Raw genomic sequence first — 18,582 nt, forward strand, 5'->3', positions numbered from 1 at the left:
CGTGGTAATATCGTATCGTGACTTCAGTGTCGTGGTAATATCGTATCATGGGGCCTGTGTTGATTCCTATCACCACTAAAAAATGCTAAAATATCTCGTCAAAGAAGTGATTTTCAGTTATTCTCCATCTTGAAATTGTTTTCTCCATGTTTTGATTTGAAGAGTAGAGATAAAAACACAAACGGACACACTTTTGTAAATGGATTATTTAAACCGGTGTTTAACCTGTGGGAGATTTAAAGATCCTATCTCTCTGTGGGTAAGTAGCTCAGACCTTTAGACCTTTCGAAAGAACCGTGTCCATGAGCAGCATCAGAACTGGGCTGGTAATCCTAGCTGGAGGGTCTGACAGCTCTGGTTCTCCTGAGATAGATTGCAGTGCGTTTGTAAGGAGCTGGCAGACACTGACACATATCCTCAGAGTCCATCCCTCTCTCGCATCACTTTCTTTCACACCTCCTCCTTGCAAGGCTTTTTTTTTTTTGTACGTTTCTTCTCCGCTGACTTTCTCTCCTCCCGTCTCTCGCCCTCTCTGTGATTACCGCCATGCATCTCGGCACACACGCTCTCCGGTTGTAGTTTAAATCTGCTTCAAGTCCTGCCGTTCGACCGTAGCCCGACCGCTGCCCAGTCTTAACTAACCGTGACCTTGTCCGCCCGGTGCAAGATGCCGGCGTGACGCGACCAAGTGTTCAGGGACGCCAAAAGACACACAGAGGGGAAATTACCTAGATTAAAAAACAGGGAGGTAGTGGGGGGAGGGTAGAAAGGGGGGAGAGCTGGGGGGCGACGCGTGTCCTGATGCTGTGTTCCTTTCCTGAAATAGCATCACCCAGATGAGGTGCTGGCTGGGAGGACGGCGTCCGTCCGTCTGCATCGGTTTAAGTGCACAAATCCACTTCCTGTTTCAGTTTAGGCCTGACCTTGGTCCTCTGTCCCGCCTCCTCTGAGCCACAGGGTGTGGTGCAGTGTAACCGACACCTCCGCCAACCCGAGCGGGGCAGCGTGACGGCGTTGTCGTCATTAACCAGAACTTAAACGACTCCTTCAGACGCTCGTATGCCTTCCCGGCTCCCCCCCCCCCATTTCTGTTCCCTGACAGCATCACTCAAACGTCTCATCGTCGCCTTCATCATAATATTCCACCTGGGCGCCTCGGCCCTTGAGAGCGTTATCGTGGTCGGCAAATCAAGTGCCAAGCATGATAATAGGTTTTGCAAATGTAGTGTTTGAATTAGAGCGTTTGGGAATGTGTGCGTACTGTACAGCAGCTCAGCGTCTTTAATTAGCCGGCAGGATTAAGTGTTGCTTAGCATCTAAGCTTGTGTGCTTAAGATCAAGCGTATCAGAGTACGTCTTGAATTAAATAGTGTGCTTTACTTGTAGATGCTCCGCAAATGATTTGACTTCACGTCCCAAACCTTTAGCCACGCTAGCAGCAAAGGCTCCATGTGTGTTTGTCCACCCACTTAAGTCCAGACGGAATTAAATATCTAGAGATGCACCAATTGATCGGCTGCAGATTGAAACCGGTTGGTTGTCAACTGATCGGCCGACGAGTTTCATGTTTTTTATTTTTTTGCTGGTCTTCACACGTGTGCCGCCACCGCTGCTGCATGATCATTTTACGTAACAGACACAAGTTTTCAGTGACTAAAGAAGACATTAAGTTCATAATTTGTCAGAACTGCGAGTCCGAAATAAGCCGTGGAGGAACAACTTAACTTCATCAGACACTTATTATACTGTAATTCATTCCCTCACAGTGAATCTTTTTATGATTTACAGTATTGTAACTGTGTTATTCTGCACTACAGACATGTTCTAGTTCTCTCTGCTTCTAGTCATGATGGTTCTGTTTCTATAGAGGAGCAGAACTTTCGTACTACAGTGAAAATCAAGACCACAGAGAGAAACATGTGACGGGAGCAAAAAACTGAAATGAAATCAAGAGCAGAGAACAAAGTTATTTTCCATCTTTGTGAGCAAAACCTCACCTTTAAGAAGTGGATCAACATTGGGTCAACATTCCATTTTGTCCAGAACTTTTGTTAATGATGAAATACCTGCAAAACTAATGACATTCTCACTGTGAGCTTAGTGTTAATGGAGAAACATTTGCATACTAACGGAGTAAACACTATACCTGCTGAACATCAGCATGCTAACATTAGCATTTAGCTCACAGAGACTATTTTGGTTTTACTGCATTTTAAAACAACTGCTTCTGCCTCAGCTCGTTACATGTTACATCACATTCATTTAATGTTCTTTGACTCTTGCTTGCAGACGACGGTCTCTCGCACTATAAAAGATGGTAACTCCGGTGTATGATGGAGCCATTACCATTGTACGGTCCACTCTTTCACCGCTAATGACAACTGGGGATCTCTAATGTCCCACCCAAGTCCTGAATTACTCAGCCATGCCATTTCCTTCAATACCCCATTACTACCGTCTGCACAACATGTAGTGTTCTTTAATGCTCTGTAACCTTAATGGCATGTGGCCTCGCCCATTAGGCCGACCGCTTAGCGAGTTCCACTGGTCATTTACTGAAGCAAAACGTCATTTCATCACCGGTTTTATCACCGGCGCACCGTTATATTTCACGGAGAGAAATCCATTCTTCTCTCAGACCGTTTGTTAGAATAAGGCTGTGTTTAATTGAGAGTAGGAATGGACGATTGCCTCTCAGAGTACTTTAAAGACCTGCAGACGGGAGGAGGAACGAGGAAGGGGAAGCCAGTAGAGTGCAGACCTCGCTGAAATGTTTCTGTGTGTGATGGATGGATGGACGGATGGATGGATGGAGGGATAGATGGAGGGATAGATAGATAGATACTTTATTAATCCTGCAAGGGGAAATGTTTTCACTGCAGCAGCATTTATAGATAAAGGTAAAGCAAAAAAAGTATAAAAATGCACAATATAAACAATGAAACAGAATAATATTAAATGAACTAACTAAACAATAGTGCAAAGATGTGTTTCACTCGTACGTCTCACACAACAGACCATTTGTATTTATGCTGGGTGTCTTGAGGCTGACCATCACGTTTGTGAGATTTTAAGCCAGACTAAAAGTTTACACGTCATTAATCATAATATGTCAGTTTTAATATGTTATCATGGAACAAAGTAACCATTTAAATTCCCAGTATGTGGTCAGTTTATCCAAAAATAACGCCTGTTTGGAAATGTGCTGCAACATTTTCAGAGATGTTGTCAGCTGTTCCCCCGGGGGGGATATTTAGTTATATTTATATTAATATGCCAGTATTGGAGCGCCTCGGGCCCTGTGTCCACATAGCGCCATTTTCTGGCAGGAAACAGCCGCAGGGCGCTGGGTTCTGCTTCATCCAAGCATTTTGAAGACAAGCTGCTCCGAGCGTTTTTTTTTTTTTTGCTTCTTTGACAAACTTCTCTTGACAACATTTCACCACTCAAACCACTGTTGAATAAAGGACCAGCATCTCCCCTTTTCTTTTTATTTCATATTTAAGCTTCTATTTGTTTGACTTTGTCACCAACCAGAGGATGCTCAACCCTTCCTATAGATGAGCTCGTCATCGGCAGAGAGAGACGAGGCGTACGGTACTTTTTACTTCGGTGACGTCAGCAGCGCTTTTCTGAAAAAGTTGAGAGATGTTCCAAGCGCTTGGAGCGTCCGCAAAAAAAAGGCACCGCACTCAGAAAAAAAGACGCCTTTTTCTCTCGGCGGCCGCTGTGCTCTCTCCTTATAAATGCTGCTGTCGCGAAATAATATCCTCTTGTGGGATTAATAAAGTAATTATCTATCTATCTTATTGAGAATAAATACAAAAAATATATATTTATGCATTTTCTTTGTTTTCCCTGTCGTACCAAAAACCATGACCCAAAAACCGAGCTACACAGCGACCTGTGAATTGTGTGTACCATTTCCCATCCTCCTTTCTTCTTCTCTTTTCTCTCTCTCTCTCTCTCTCTCTCTCTCTCTCTCTCTCTCTGCGCATGCTTTTCCTCCCCCTCCCCCCCTTTCACATCCATCTTCATTCAGGCCTAATTGTTAGCTGTTCTGGGCTCCCATTACAATTAGCCATCCATCTGGGTGGTGGTAGACAGACAGCTCCGGAGGAAGACGATGCCTCTGGATGCCGTGTGGCAAAGAGAAACACGTATTCTCTATTCTGCCTCCTTGTAGTCGTCACTGTCACTGAATTCAAGTCCTCCACTGTTTCTACGCATGAGCCCATAAAGGATCTGACAAAGAAATGTGCGATCTGCAGGGAGGTTACTCGACAGTTGCTCCTTATTTGCATAAAAAGGTAATAATATCCTCAGGTCTAATCACAAATTCTGAATAGTACACCTGAAAGAGGGCACGGTTTAAATGGAGAATCACAAAAGGGCAAAGGATACAGAAGGAATTAAAAAAGAGGTTATGAATTTAAATGAGCATAACTTTTAGGTCGACTCAGACGGAATTGAGCCCCGGTTTACTGGGATAAATGGAAATAACTGCTTTTACCATCTTACTCAGATATACATGTGGAAGTTAAAACAAAAGCCAAGACAGTGAGAACACGGCCTCATGCGAGAAAAACTCGTACAAACAAATCCATTCTGAAGTGGCACATACGGGTTATTCACGAGGATGTGTTCTAATACTTCTTACTTCATTTTCTCTGAGGTACGAGTCAGAGCGTCTCTCTCTCTCTCCACTGGGAGAGAAATGCATAATGTGAATTAATCTGGAGTAAGAATATGATACAGAAATCCATGAAAATAAAAATGTACAACTTAGTATTCTTGTCACCACGTCTTCGTGTTTTTTTTATTTTATTTTAAGGATGTTGTGATTTTAATTGGCATATTTTAGCAACACAAATTGTACAGTTTAGTAGCTTTTAGGAATATGCAACAGCTGCCTCGGGGTCTTTATGCAGGTCGTTAACCTTATCCGACTGTGGAACCAGGGCTTCTTTTAGATGTTTAACTTCAACAGCCAAACTTACTTCTCTGAAATGGCAAAAAAAATCAACAGAGATTTGGATTTAAACAAAAAAAACTTCATAAAACACAATTCAAATGATTGGCAAATATATACATGTATTTTAATTTAAAGATTTGCTTTGATTACAACGTTTTTTGGAGGGGCATTAGTAGTTTTAATGATGTACTAAAAGCTGGTGTTAGGAAGTTACATTTAAACACAATGTTGTAAATTAACTTTGATCAATACTCATTTTTACTGTTTGGAGCTTGAACGCATCATAATGTAACTGAATGGAACCTCCGTACATTAGCGGTTAGCTCCTCTATCAGCAGGACTGTGGTAGAGACTCTGTTCTGTTGGTAGAAGAGTCGTTCACTGTGATTAATCTGAGCAGCGTGATGGGAATGAACTATAATAAACTGCATGTCTGGTTAATGTAGTTGTTCCAGGTGTTGCTCTGCTGTTAGCGCCATTATTTAGTCAAGCAGGACTGGCTGCTAACTGCTAACAGCTAACGTTAGCGCTCCCGTTTCCAATTCAAACTAATTTGTTGTTCACAAAGCAACTTTATCAGATAGTTTCGACAAGAACGCATTAATGCCGATCTCCTGATCACATATATTTACTGAACATCGGGCCCTAATGAAGACCCCGTTTACTTTACACGTGCCCAATCGGACGACTAAAGGAGGCGTTCCACTTGCCCAAACACAGAGTTTACTTAATGTCGAACCCTGGTTTAACATCACCTACTGGATATATTCTGTTCTGTTCTGTCACATCGGGGAGCGTTTGGCTTTTTGAAGACATTTTTAGCATCTAGCTTCATGTTGACTCTTTGTTTCTGTCACAGTCCAGCGCTGCTGTGACGACACGCCGTGTCCCGCTGTATATCACTATTTATAATGTTGTACAACTACTGACACTGACACTAGATCTGTAATGTTCTCCTCTGCTGATTTTCAACTGCAGGACTAAAGTCCGTCTTCTTTCCACTCAGGTAGTAACGTGTTTGTGAATGAACCATCGGATGAAATGGAGCAGAACAAGTAGCCTTGTGGGGTGTAACACGTGGCTCTCAACAAGTTTAAAACAAATCATTCACCAGAAGTCAGTGCAGTTCAGAGGGTTTGATGAATCAGACAAAGAACAGAATATAAATAAGTAATTTTCTGTCACTTGAAATATGCCATTCTCATTTAAGCAAACTTGTTGTTCTTGATGAATTCATTCTTCCATCATTTGACAATTTCTTTTACCTTCAATTAACAGATCTTCTAAAACTACTCACGAATATTCCCCCACAAAGACGACTGCAGCTTTAACAGAGTCAGACAGTTATGAATCGTTCTTTTATGAAAATGGATCAATGGCTCATCATAAATCCTGCTTCAGCTGTCAGCAGCAGAATCTATACAGTACATATCTCTCATTGTTTGTTTCCCATTATTGTTCCCGTGTCTGTGAAAACTCACTTTCTATTATTTTACTTTCTCGTCTGTTTCCCGCCTTGACTGGAAATCGTTCTCCGGTTGTTGTCCTCAAAATCTAAATGACTGTCTGCTGCGGTTCTTGAGCATTGCATTGGCTCGAGGCTGACGAGGCAGAAACAAAACACCAGAACGGTGCACTCAGTAGAGCGCAGATCTCCATCAGGTGCATCTGCACTGAATTCAACCCACAACTGGCCAATGTGCTGTAAGGCGTCGTGAACACTTCATTCAAACCCAAAAACAAGCGGCAAAGAATGCAGGAAATTGGCTCAATGTTCTGCTGTAATTTATATAATTTTATATAATTCATATAATCTTGCCAAAAACAATATTTAACTCACCGATCTGTCTGCCCGCTCAGCAGTGTGTGTAATAGTAGTTCAGTTAGCCGTTAGCCGTTAGCCTAACACACCGCATACATGTGGTTCAGACTAGTGAGTGAGGAGTCTAAGTTAGAGTATGAAACAGGCAAAGCATGAGTCACCGAAACCACGAGAGGACCTTGATCCAAACGCGTGATCCTCCTGGAGGAGATGACAACAACAAGTCGTCCTCCCTCTCTCCCTCTCTCTCTCTCTCTCTCTCCCCCCGCTTTAAATCATCTCACTGTTTTGAGCCCTCCCTCAGAAGGTTTAAGTCAAAAAGGTGAAGCCGACTTCTGGCTGAGAGTGTTCTGCTGTTCTAGACGATCAATAAAGTCGTCTGCACTTTGGAAGAAGGCAGCCAGAGAAGAGAGAGTGGAGGGGTGTTGACGGAGGACTTCAGTGAGGAGGGTCAAGAGATCTGTTATCAATTATGTTCTTTGTGAACAACACAAACACAATAATAACGTGCTAAACATCAGCGTCACAGCAGCTTGGAGAGCTGTAGTTCCTCTATAAAGAGGTAATCCAGGCTTAAAGGCGTTTTGTCTCTGAGCGGTGTTAGTCAGAGGTTAAGCTGTCTTTGCTGCAGGGCCACATATCTGTGGGCCACAAGTGTCAGAGGACTCGATTCCCACCGAATCAATTATCAGTTTCCCGTCTTCACCAACTTCCATGTGGACTTTTGTAAAAGTCTGGTTTCTTTTTAAATTACTCTCATTCCCTCTTCTGGTTCGTGTTGCTGTCCCTCTGTGTCTTTGTGCGTGTATGTGTGTGTGTAGGTGTGTAAGTGTGTGTGTGTAAGTGTGTGTGTGTAAGTGTGTGTGTGTGTGTGTAGGTGTGTGTTATTGTAAAACAAGTAACAGACTTATTTCCTCGTGGCAGAAATGTCAGCATGTATAAAAGCAACTCTTTAGACGAGCGGCAGCTGCAAAACAAAATAAAACTCTTCCACAGTTGTGTGTGTGTGTGTGTGTGTGTGTGTGTGTGTGTGTGTGTGTGCACTTCTGCTTCCTTGTCAGATGGCCTCCTCTCACTTGTGTGGTTCCCAGGCAGGCCTGAGGCAGAACCTAATCTGGTCTCAGAGCTGGATTGCTCCACTTTTCACTCAGCCAAATCCTCTATAAGTTTATATAAACAGTCTTTCTTTTATTTTCAGCTCTAAAAAAAAAGATGAACTTCCAACAAAACTTCCCGCAATGCTCAGCGGAGCATGTGTAGCGTTGTTCTGATCTTTGTGACTGGTACTAAATCCTTCCCTCCGTGGCTGAAAGAAGGGAAACCAAAGAGGGGGGAAGGTGTTTGGATAAGTTGTTTCATACAGTGACATTCAACATCACTATTCTGATTGGCTGGAAGGTGTTCAAGTATTCCAGCTGCTGTTATTTGCTTTAAAGACAAACTGAAATTAAACGTGAATCACATGTCGTGTGTTTTTTTCCCTTGCGGATGTAGCAACTTGACTTTAACGCTAATCGTAGCTCCTCCGTCTGCTCCCGAGCGTTTCTATCTCCAGATAACCAGTCATCGACTCTGATTCACCAGCTGTTGGAATGTGCCGACAGATTAGTTTATAGTCACAGAAAGGAGAAAACTGACTTGTGCTGTGATTGTAAAGCTACACAGTGTTTACTGAAAAAGTAAAGGCGATAGACGCTGTGTGGGGAGAAGAGGGGGGGTCTGATTAGAGGACCTTAATATTCTTTCATTTTGTGACGTAAATCAGTCCCAAACAGTCGACTCGATCTCAGAACTGGCTGATTTAAAACCGTAGATTGAGTCAGAAATGGCAAATAAATTTGGCAAGAAATGTCAATATTGACACCAGCATTGATGCGTTTCGTCATTCATGTTACAGCTTCTTTAATGCTTTAATGTGCAGTTACTCTTCACTCATGTAACAACGCCTCGTGCTGAATCGTCTGGCAGCTCTCTGTGTAACTATGAGTACATTATTTATGAGGGGAAATACTTTTCCAGCACTGAGAAATCCTTTATTTTGTTATTACAATCTCCTATAAACACAGCGGAGCACTTTCATTTTCCCTCTGCGTGCAAATGTGACCGACTCTTTGTGAAGGACTCTTCCTGACGGTATTCTACCGTTAATGAGGGCCCCCCGGTGTCCTCAACACTCCCGAGTGCTGTCAGCGGTGCTTCGGCAGCACATCCAGCCTCAATCTGTGGGGCCGTGGCTCCGCCTCCAAGCACAGATGGGCCTTCGACCCAAAGGGACCCGGGAATCTATCAGAGAGCTGCAGAAGTAGATTCAATCTCGTGGGGGACATGTTCTTAACATTCCCCCCCCCCCCTTTATTACCCCCGTGCACTGCCTGGCAACCATCGTTTTTCCCCGGAGAAACAATCCCATTGGCCCGAGCACAATGCCCGGGACATGAAGAGGGGTTATCCCAAAAGGCCTGCAGGGAATGCTGCGCCAGCACAAACGTATACAAAGGTGTTAGAGGGTGAGGGCACAAAGACAGCGAGGAGAGAACTCATCAAGGAGAGCCGGAGGGAGGGTGAGAGAAGACAAAGAGATGCAGGGGGAGAGAGAGAGAGAGTAAACAACTTGAAGGCAGTCGGGTTTTGTGCTATAGATGCCAGATCGGCTGCCGTGCATGTGTGTCCACGTGCGCTCCCGTCTGTTTAGAATACTGAATCTCAGCGTGAGCCACCTGCAGGGTTAACAAACAGCAGCGACGTGTTTTAAATGAAACTCAAGTGAGGGGCTGAGCTCAGATTACCATACATTACCATATAGCCTCACTGAGCCAGGTATCTCTGCTGGTGTGTGTATGGAGATTCAGCGAGGCAGGCCTGCACACGCACACGTGGAGAAAACACACATCCACACACTCAATTAACCCCCCAGCGGTGCATGGGCCCCCCTTACTAAACAAGCTCTCTGCTCATCATTTACACAGTTCACATGATCCTCCTATCAATTTCCCCTCACTGAATCCGTCACGCTGTTTTTAAAATGCAGAATGCGAAGCTACAGAAACACACACACACACACACACACACACACACACTTTGTAGCTGCAGCCAGCCCGACACCCGGCTCTTGACTTTGACGGGGAAATGGCTGGCCTCTGAGAAGTGAGTGACTCAGATTACCCTATCGTGTAAGAGCAGTTGTTCTGGTCACAGAGATTTATTGAGACACTCTTTTCACACACATTCATTATACACGGTGCGTTTCGGGGAAGAGCAAAAACCGGGACATTGGAGAACAATCCTTCCACTGTGTCGAAAACTACTGATACTTTCAGGATTCACTCCACGGACCTAAATAATGTGTTCCCCCCCGTCGTATTCCTTCTCTGCTTCTTGTTCATCATCGATGGAGAGGGAGGAAAGGAGGCACTAACCGTGCAGCACGGGTCCGGTGACCAAAGGCGCATTTAAAGCCGACGTTACCGACGTAAAGCATTATGAGCCGTGACGCTTCCTTGATTTATTTTGCTAAAGAGAAAAATGCTGACATAGCAGCACGGAAACAGTCCAAACGAGACTCGGCAGAGTGCAGATCTCCACACCAGGTGTGTCTGCAACAAACCCCCGCTGTGTGATTGAATTTAACTCACGATTGGCTAATAGCCAGGGGCTATACGGCGTCGTGAAACACACTTCATTCAGACTCTGAAATAAGCAGCGATGTATGCAGACAATTGGCTCGAAGTCTATTAGGCACGTCGTACAATCTTACCAGACTCAAACTCTCCAAGCTGTTAGCCTTCGTAGCAGCGTCTGAGTTGCAGAGATGAACTCAGCAGTGTGTTTCCTGGTGGTTATGTTAGCTGTTAGCCAAACACACCGTGTGAGCTGCAGATGAAAGTATAAAAACAGGCAATAAAAGCTGTTTTGTTTTTATGTGTGTCTCTGCCACCACGAGAGGACCTTCAGCATGCAGCCATAACTGAATATTATGCAGTTTGCTGCAGCAGAATGGGAGATTAGCCGTGGACAGACGCAGAGATGCACGCTCACTCACTCACTCAAGGGCACACGCGATCGATCACATGATCCTCCTGGCGAAGATAATACATTGTAATCAATATTGTAAATGCATATTTGCTAGCTTAATAGCTGCTTAATTCGTACAGAATTGGGTGCTGGCTTCCTCTCGCTCTCTGATTTCTAACCCTAAAGAATGTGTTATCGTGCAGTCTCCATAAATCATTCATACGTATCGCAGGAGATCAGAGCGAATTCTATCACAGGAGATCAGAGCGAATGCTTTAGTAGCACATGTTTAATTAGCTCTAGAGATATCGAGCATGAGAAAAGAGCTGTAGCTACTAATAAGTGGGATGTGTCGGGTGATAACCCACTCGTTCTGAGGTAAGATGTCTAACTAAGGTGGGTTCTCTTTGGTTGCAGAAAGCCCGATTGGCCAGGATACGAATATCCAAGCAGGGAACCTCCGACGCCTTCCTCCACAGCAAGCGAAACGGCCTGTTCAACGAAGCTCTGGAGTTCACGGTAAGACCAGCATCATATTGATTTCCTTAAGAGACAATATGCTGCAAACGGCTGCAGTGTTGTTTATTTATGTGTGTGGTTATGTTTCCATTCATCTTAACTACGAGCTGAGGGTCACGAGTAAAGTATTTACTGAACGATAATGTTGCTTTGTGGAATGTTTTGCTTTTGAGATTTGATAAAACAGTGTTGCGAGAAACTGCAAAGAGCGACTCTAACAAGTCCGTTTTATTTATGAGGAAAAAATATATTGATTTTCTGTTAATAGTATTTCTATGAAGATTTGTCATTATTTAAGATTTAATTCATCACAGACACTACTTCACTACCAATTTTATAGTTAAATTAAAAATGATTTGTGGATTTAGCAAGCTAACTTTAGCTAACGAACTAGCCAGCTACTAAATGAGTAAAATTTAACAACCTAATGCTTCTTCTACACACTTGTCATTAACTCTGATTCACCAGATGTTAGAGATTCATTTCTAGTCACAGAAAGGAGAGAAAGACTTCCGCCGTGTTTACTGAAATAGTAAAGGCAACAGAGAGATAGTTGGTCTGATTAGAAGTTAACGCTTTTTTATTTCATGACATAGATTAATCTCAGACGACCGAATCAAACTCAGAACTGGCCTCGACAGATTATAGCTGATTTAAAACATTCGATGGTGTTTTCAGTCATTTTCAACCATGAAATGCTGATTTTTATAATTGCTTTGAATGTCAACATTAACACCAGCATTGATGCGTTTCAATGCAGCTTAAAAAGCAATTAATGTAAAGAAATGAAAGATATTCCATATTCTGCTCTGCAGCTCAGAGGTAATTAGACACGTGTGATGTTTAATATGTCTGGTGTCAGACTGGCTGCTGACATCCAGACAGTGACCAGCGACGTTTAAAGATGAACGCCTGCTCAATAGAACATTCATTGCTGTCCAACGGAAGTGTACTTTAAAAAAAGGCAGCTATTTAGCAGCAACACAGCAGATCAAGCTGTTTCTGCAGTGTGGCGACGGCCAGTGTGGCGACGGCCAGTGTGGTGACGGCCAGTGTGGTGACGGCCTGCTGATATGCATGTCAGAGAAGAAAGACAGAAATAAATGCGAGTAAAGAAAGGCAGCCCTCTCAGCAAAGACCCCCGGCAGCCGAACAAAAAGCTGAAAACAGCAACAGTTGCTGCTACAACTCTTCTGAAGACGTTGCGTTTTGCTCGCCCTGCGGCGGTGCTGGGGAGCGTTTGCAGGATCAGGGCGGAGTGTTTGTTGCCTTTGTTTTTTTTTTATAAACAGCATCAACTGCAGATTCTGCTGAGGAAGACTGATGCAACACATTGAAAGTCTGTAACACTGCTTTGCTGCTGACAAGAACAATGAAAGCGTTCTGCAATGTAGTGAAAAGACGTCTTCCCGATGCTCAAGTTGAGGTTATTACGGCCGATATTTATGACTATGAACGCGGAGTAATCTGTGATTCAGCTGTTCTCTCAACCCTCCTCAGCTGTTGGATGTAGAAGGATATTAAACTTGTCTTACAGAGAGTGAGGAACAGGAGGTACATGAAGCAAACAGATGATGAGAGCAGAACAGGGTTTATGTTTTATGAATATTTATCGTGTTTTCTGCAAGACCTGACAGCCAAAAGAACATTACTAACATACTGTAGTGACAGAAATAAGCTTTAAACTGCTCAGTATTTACTTTGAAATGTTGTTCTTGCTGGTTTCTTTACTTTCTCGACTTATTCTGACTCACCTTCGTATCAGAACCAGAAACACTGCCCACTCGTTTATGCACAAATAAACACAGAGTAAATAGATGTATGTGGAGAACTAGTCATTAACGAGTTGTCTGAGTCCAGCGGATCAAAGCGTCGGCTCCACTGATGTTGGCAGACGTCCATTAATCACAGTTGTAATGATCCCTGACCGCTGTCTGCTGCTCTTTGACCTCTTGTGAAACTCTTCCTCTCTCTTTTGTCTCCCTCTCCAACTGAAGCAACTTCCGTACAAGATGAACCTCTCAGATCAGGTACACAGACAGCAGCCGGCCGCGCACCTTCCACATCTGATTAGTGTCGTCTCTGCAGCGTGACACTCATTGTGTGTGTGTGTGTGTGTGTGTGTGTTACAGAGCTCCACTGAGGAGGAGCAGCGGTTAAGTAAGTCCACCTCTCTACTGGAGAGCCAGCACCACCACCTGCTGCACTGTCTGGAGAAAACCACCGTGAGTGCTTCTTACGTCAACCCTCTGAACCTCACAGCTCTGCTTTTTCTCTCTGTGTTGCCTTTTTATTGCAATATAAAGTGCTGCTCCTCTATGGAAACAGCACAATCATGGGTAGAAGTAGAGCGAACTAGAACATGTCTTTAGTGCAGAATAACAGTTATCGTGCCATTATTCATTAAAACATGCAAGTTGAATTTCTTTGATAATTTATTTTACAAAAATTGTCAAGGAATAGAATCTATATATCCAACATGTCTACATGTCAACAAGTGTTGGATAAAAACATGGAGGCTCTACGTGCTGTATATATTAAACTATTCACACGTCTACAGCCTCTCCTCCCCGATCTGTGTTCACTTCCTGTAGTTCAGTCAAAGTGTCATCCTGATATTAATTTAATATCAGGATGAACCCCAGAGTGTGCAATCATTCAAAGGTTTTCTATCTGGATGTGGCTCATTAGGTGAACATGACTGACGGCCAGGCTTGATGTACAGTTATGTGTGCAGCCCGCTGCAGCGTGATGTCCGCTACGCTGCATGTTCCTCGTGAGACACTCGTCTGCATGTACGACGTGATACAGACGTCTGTTTCAGCCTGACAAAACAAAAGAGTTTTACACGCGCGCACACACACACACACACACACACACACACGCACGCACCGTCAGATTTGTAAAGAACGGACCACATGGAGGTCGGAGAGACTGTAAAGTTAAACCTGAAAGAACACATTTGTTTTGGACACATATATATACAGTATATATATATGTATTCATTTGAAACATACTTCATCAGAACATTGCACCTTGACCTCTGCTCAGAGACCCACTCAGAGATCCTGCTCATAGACCGACTGTGCAAAGGATTGTGGGTCAGAACAGCTAGAAAAGCCTGCTGGCTTACATACTGTGAAATGCAATTGCATGCAGAAGGACATCCTGCTATTTCTGGCATTTGACATACTATGAATATAAGATAAGATAATCCTTTATTCCCCACAGCGGGGACATTATTGGAACATATTAAATCTCTTCATTACATACTGAATCGTTTGGTACTGGGAGTATTTATACATCCAGCAGAAGAGTCATGTTGGTGTCCACCAAACATTATTCAGTAATCAATCATTCTTTGTGAACCCGTTCACATGTGATCGCCCGTTGATCGTGACGATAGTCGCTTTAAGACACCTGATATGTAATAGTGACTGAGCTACGATGCTAAACACAAACAACTAAAAGACATTGCATGCACACGCCTTAATAAGAATGAATGGTTTATTCTCAGATGAGTTATCGACCCAGGGAAATATGAAACAGGTGATATGAAGTCATACGCAGCACATGGTCATAAATATAAACGTAAATGTCACATCCTGTTTAATCTCTCTCTCTCTCTCTCCGTTTCTAGAACCACGAGTTTGTGGACGAGCAGTATTACCAGCAGAGCTACCTGGAGGCGGGGCTGCAGAATTACCCGTCTCGAAGCCCCTCCCTCTCCAGCCGAGACGGCGTGACGGGCACGTGCTGCTCCCGGCGCAGCAAGAAGCACCACACCCCTTTACAGAACGCCAGCGGCCCAGCACACATGCAGCCTTTGGCGCACGCCCACCAACGGGGGGGCTTACAGGAGCTCAGCACCATCCACATCCAGCCCCTCAGCACCAGGTGAGCTACGACGGTGAGGTGACGTCCGGCGTCCAAGCCACGCCGGGTTAGAGAACTGTGGAGTGAGATTGTGACGTGCACACAAAGAGTTCTAGTGTGCACGTGTTCCCTCAACCGGCCTCACGGAGAGATTTGTTTGTTGAAATTATTTTTGGTGAAATAAGAGTTAACTGTACTGGCACTTAATGCACATTCATAAGACCATATAATACGTTCATAAGGCTTTTTAAATCTCCTTATAAATGTTTATCATCACGCATGACAACTTAGAACGCGTTTATAAAGTATTATAGTTAAATTCAGCATTCATAACGCTTCAACAGTGTTTGACAGAAGAATGCGAGTCCTGGGTTACACGGCACATTAAACCTTAAGCCCGATATAAAGACACGCACAGAACTGCTCTAACGTATCAGAACATTATATATTATAAGTTCCTGAGATGGAATAATGTCTTATGAACATCAATAATATGCTACAGCAGGACTGTGTGAGCTCTGTGTTAAGTGACAGCTCTGTAAGGTTATTAAAAGTTGTGTGATAATATAGCACTTATGAGGACAGTTGTTACTGGCTGTGAGCCAAGCGTTTTATCAAAACCATGTCGAGCCTTTGGTGTCCAAAACACACAAGTATAGTGATCTATATATGCGGCATATGGATGTTAAATAACAAAGAAAAAATAGAGAAGTATTGGCGCCAACCCAACAGTAGAAAACGGATTATTCACTTCTACAGAATGAAGAAATGACAGAGTGATGACCACTCATGAGCGTCTGGCGACGGTGCACCAGGAGTAAGGAAAGAGAGAGAAGTATTGGAGTCAAGGCACCAGCAGGAAGCAACTTATTCACTCCTACAAAATGCTCAAAAGCTCACCGACAACCACACAATGAGCATCTGGCGACGGCGCACCAGAATAAAGAAGATGAGAGAGAAATATTAGTGTCAGCACACCAGTAGAACACAACTTATTCACTCTACAAAATGCTCAAAAGTGCACCAATAACTACACACAATGAGCGTCCGGCTGATATTTCTGTTGATAAAAACATGTCGTGGATTTTGGAAATGATTACATCTGTATCTCTTGTGAGTGGATAGTGGACTATTGCTCACAATGTTTCTGTAAATGATAACTCAAATGTCAGCGTTATGGAACATCTCTATATTAATGTATTTATTTGCACTTACTTTATTGGTAGTAAGTGTTCGCTTGTCCCTCTGGACAAAGACGTCAATGAAGTCCTCGTTGTTCGGTGTGTTCCTCGGTTCCGTAGGTCCTTCCTGTCTCACCGGCCTGCTGAGGTGGTAGAAAGGTATCGTTAGTGTTCGGTCTCCTGCACATCGCTGCCTTCATGCTCTCAACATATCAGACTTTAATCTGATCAGAGCAAAGAAGCTTTGTGAAGATGAGCCGACGCTTTGACACCTTGTGGCAAAGTCAAGCTCCTCCAGACGGTGAAACCTCGATTTCATTTGCACAATGATGTCGTGAAGAATATTGAATAACTTTCATATTAATATTCTTGTGTAACTTCATTACATTTCTTAATACAATTATCATAAAAACAGCTTTTTGCTGATTGATTTAAGGCACACATGTCTCTGAAGAAGAAAACATCTGTCAGGTCGAAGATGAGAGCCGGAGGTCAAATCCTGAGGCCAGAATAAGAGTCTCGCCATCTGAGCGTTACATCATCACTTCTGGAACACTCGGCAGAGATCTGCTTTAGTTTTAGGTTTATTTTGCACAATTCAGAAAAAATACACAAAGATAGCGGAGATAAATAATATCACAGTGCAGAGGAATAAACCCCACTGGGCTTATTTCAAGCCTTCACTTATATAATATTAAAATATTATAGAGAACACAAACATCTACTATATACATTTATATCTACACGTAATATGAATGACAACGTATTTTAACAAGATACGATGTCAACAAAAGAATAAAGAGTGTGTGTGTGTGTGTGTGTAAGCGTGGGCTTATGTTGGATAGTTTGCACCAGCCGAGCATTATAGTTCCTGACAGATGATGCTCTGATGATGCAGCATTTCACAGCTTCATACAGTAAACGTGTGTTTAATTGAGGCCAAATTTCCACAAAGGAATTCATTTTGCAGATCAAAATATATGAACCAAATTCAAATATTGTGCATGTACAATATTTATAGATTGTTACATTTTAGCTCCTTTACCAGCTGTTCAGCTCAGAGGCCATCACATGTCGTCATATATGCAATCTACTCCAACACAGTTCTACTTTTATACTCAATAGTGTGACTAAACCGTTCATCTTGTTCTGCAAACACACGCAGCATCATTTCCATGACAGAGCAGAGATACTCTCAGCTAAAATGTTTTCCACATAGTTCAACACCTTCATTTTCTCTCTTTTGAATATTTTATTTTGCTTTTTCAAGGACAAACACATTCACGTATGTGTCAGGATTATGGGACAGTCTGGGGGGGGGGGGGGAACCCAACGCAGAAACACACGGGAGCAGAAGGATTTAATACCAAAACAAAAAATGTGCAAAGTAAAGCTGGCAGTGCAAGGAAGCCCAACAAACGTGGAACAAAAGAATCCAAGGGAGAAAACAAGGGGCGGGCAAAAGTTAAAAACCGGAAAAAGTTATCAAAAAACAATGGAGAGGGAAACACACTGACACAACACAACAAGGAGCAACACTGGGAACATACCATGGACGAGCATATCAGGGCAGACCAGAGACCAGCAGGTCACACAGCAGACACTGAGACAAGAGGCACTCAGGGTTTAAATACACTGAGGAGGTGCAGGTGATGAGACACAGCAGGGCTCAATCAAGGGCGGGGCAGACAACCACACAGGAGAGGAAACAGACAAGGACAGGAAGTGAAGTGAACACAGGACACGAGAGGCAGGGACCTTCAAAATAAAACAGAAGAAACAATTAAACACAAAACACAAAACCATTAAGTGATGAATAACAACGCAGAGTTAACAAGACAAAAAACGAACTGCTCAAACTTTAAATCAAATGAAAAACAATAACAATACAATGATATAACGAAACAAACAGAACAGCATCCGGTACCAAGGATCAAGTATTCAATCTCATCATCACTACGGGATGAAAGAGACGATATCAGTTCAGTGTGATGAGAGATTCCTCATGTAATCCAAGAAGAGTCGCCGTATCCTGTACAATGTTTCATCTTATAACCAATAAGTTATTTCCTCTGAAGATAAACAACTATTAACTTCATGGAGCCTCATTCTGACTGAGAGAGAGTCTATCCATCATCCATCCATCTATCTCTCTCTCCATCCATCCATCCATCTCTCTCTCTCTCCATCCATCCATC

The 18,582-nt window shown here is 43.2% G+C and overlaps 1 protein-coding gene across 4 annotated transcripts in view; it reads left to right on the plus strand.

The window, feature by feature from the left end:
• The window catches only part of kcnd3 (potassium voltage-gated channel, Shal-related subfamily, member 3), a 124,238-nt gene extending 106,129 nt beyond the window's left edge, over positions 1 to 18,109 (plus strand). For all 4 annotated transcript variants that reach the window (XM_031878106.1, XM_031878108.1, XM_031878107.1 and 1 more), the window contains 4 exons: positions 11,226 to 11,327; positions 13,325 to 13,357; positions 13,460 to 13,552; positions 14,968 to 18,109. In XM_031878106.1, coding sequence (XP_031733966.1) covers positions 11,226 to 11,327; positions 13,325 to 13,357; positions 13,460 to 13,552; positions 14,968 to 15,228 — 489 coding nt within the window. In that variant the 3' untranslated portion in view covers positions 15,229 to 18,109. The remainder of the gene's footprint in view (positions 1 to 11,225; positions 11,328 to 13,324; positions 13,358 to 13,459; positions 13,553 to 14,967) is intronic.
• Positions 18,110 to 18,582: the final 473 nt, after the last annotated feature.

Source organism: Anarrhichthys ocellatus, unplaced genomic scaffold (genome assembly GCF_004355925.1).
Source record: "Anarrhichthys ocellatus isolate YVR2014 unplaced genomic scaffold, GSC_Weel_1.0 scaffold162, whole genome shotgun sequence".
Classification (NCBI taxonomy): domain Eukaryota; kingdom Metazoa; phylum Chordata; class Actinopteri; order Perciformes; family Anarhichadidae; genus Anarrhichthys; species Anarrhichthys ocellatus.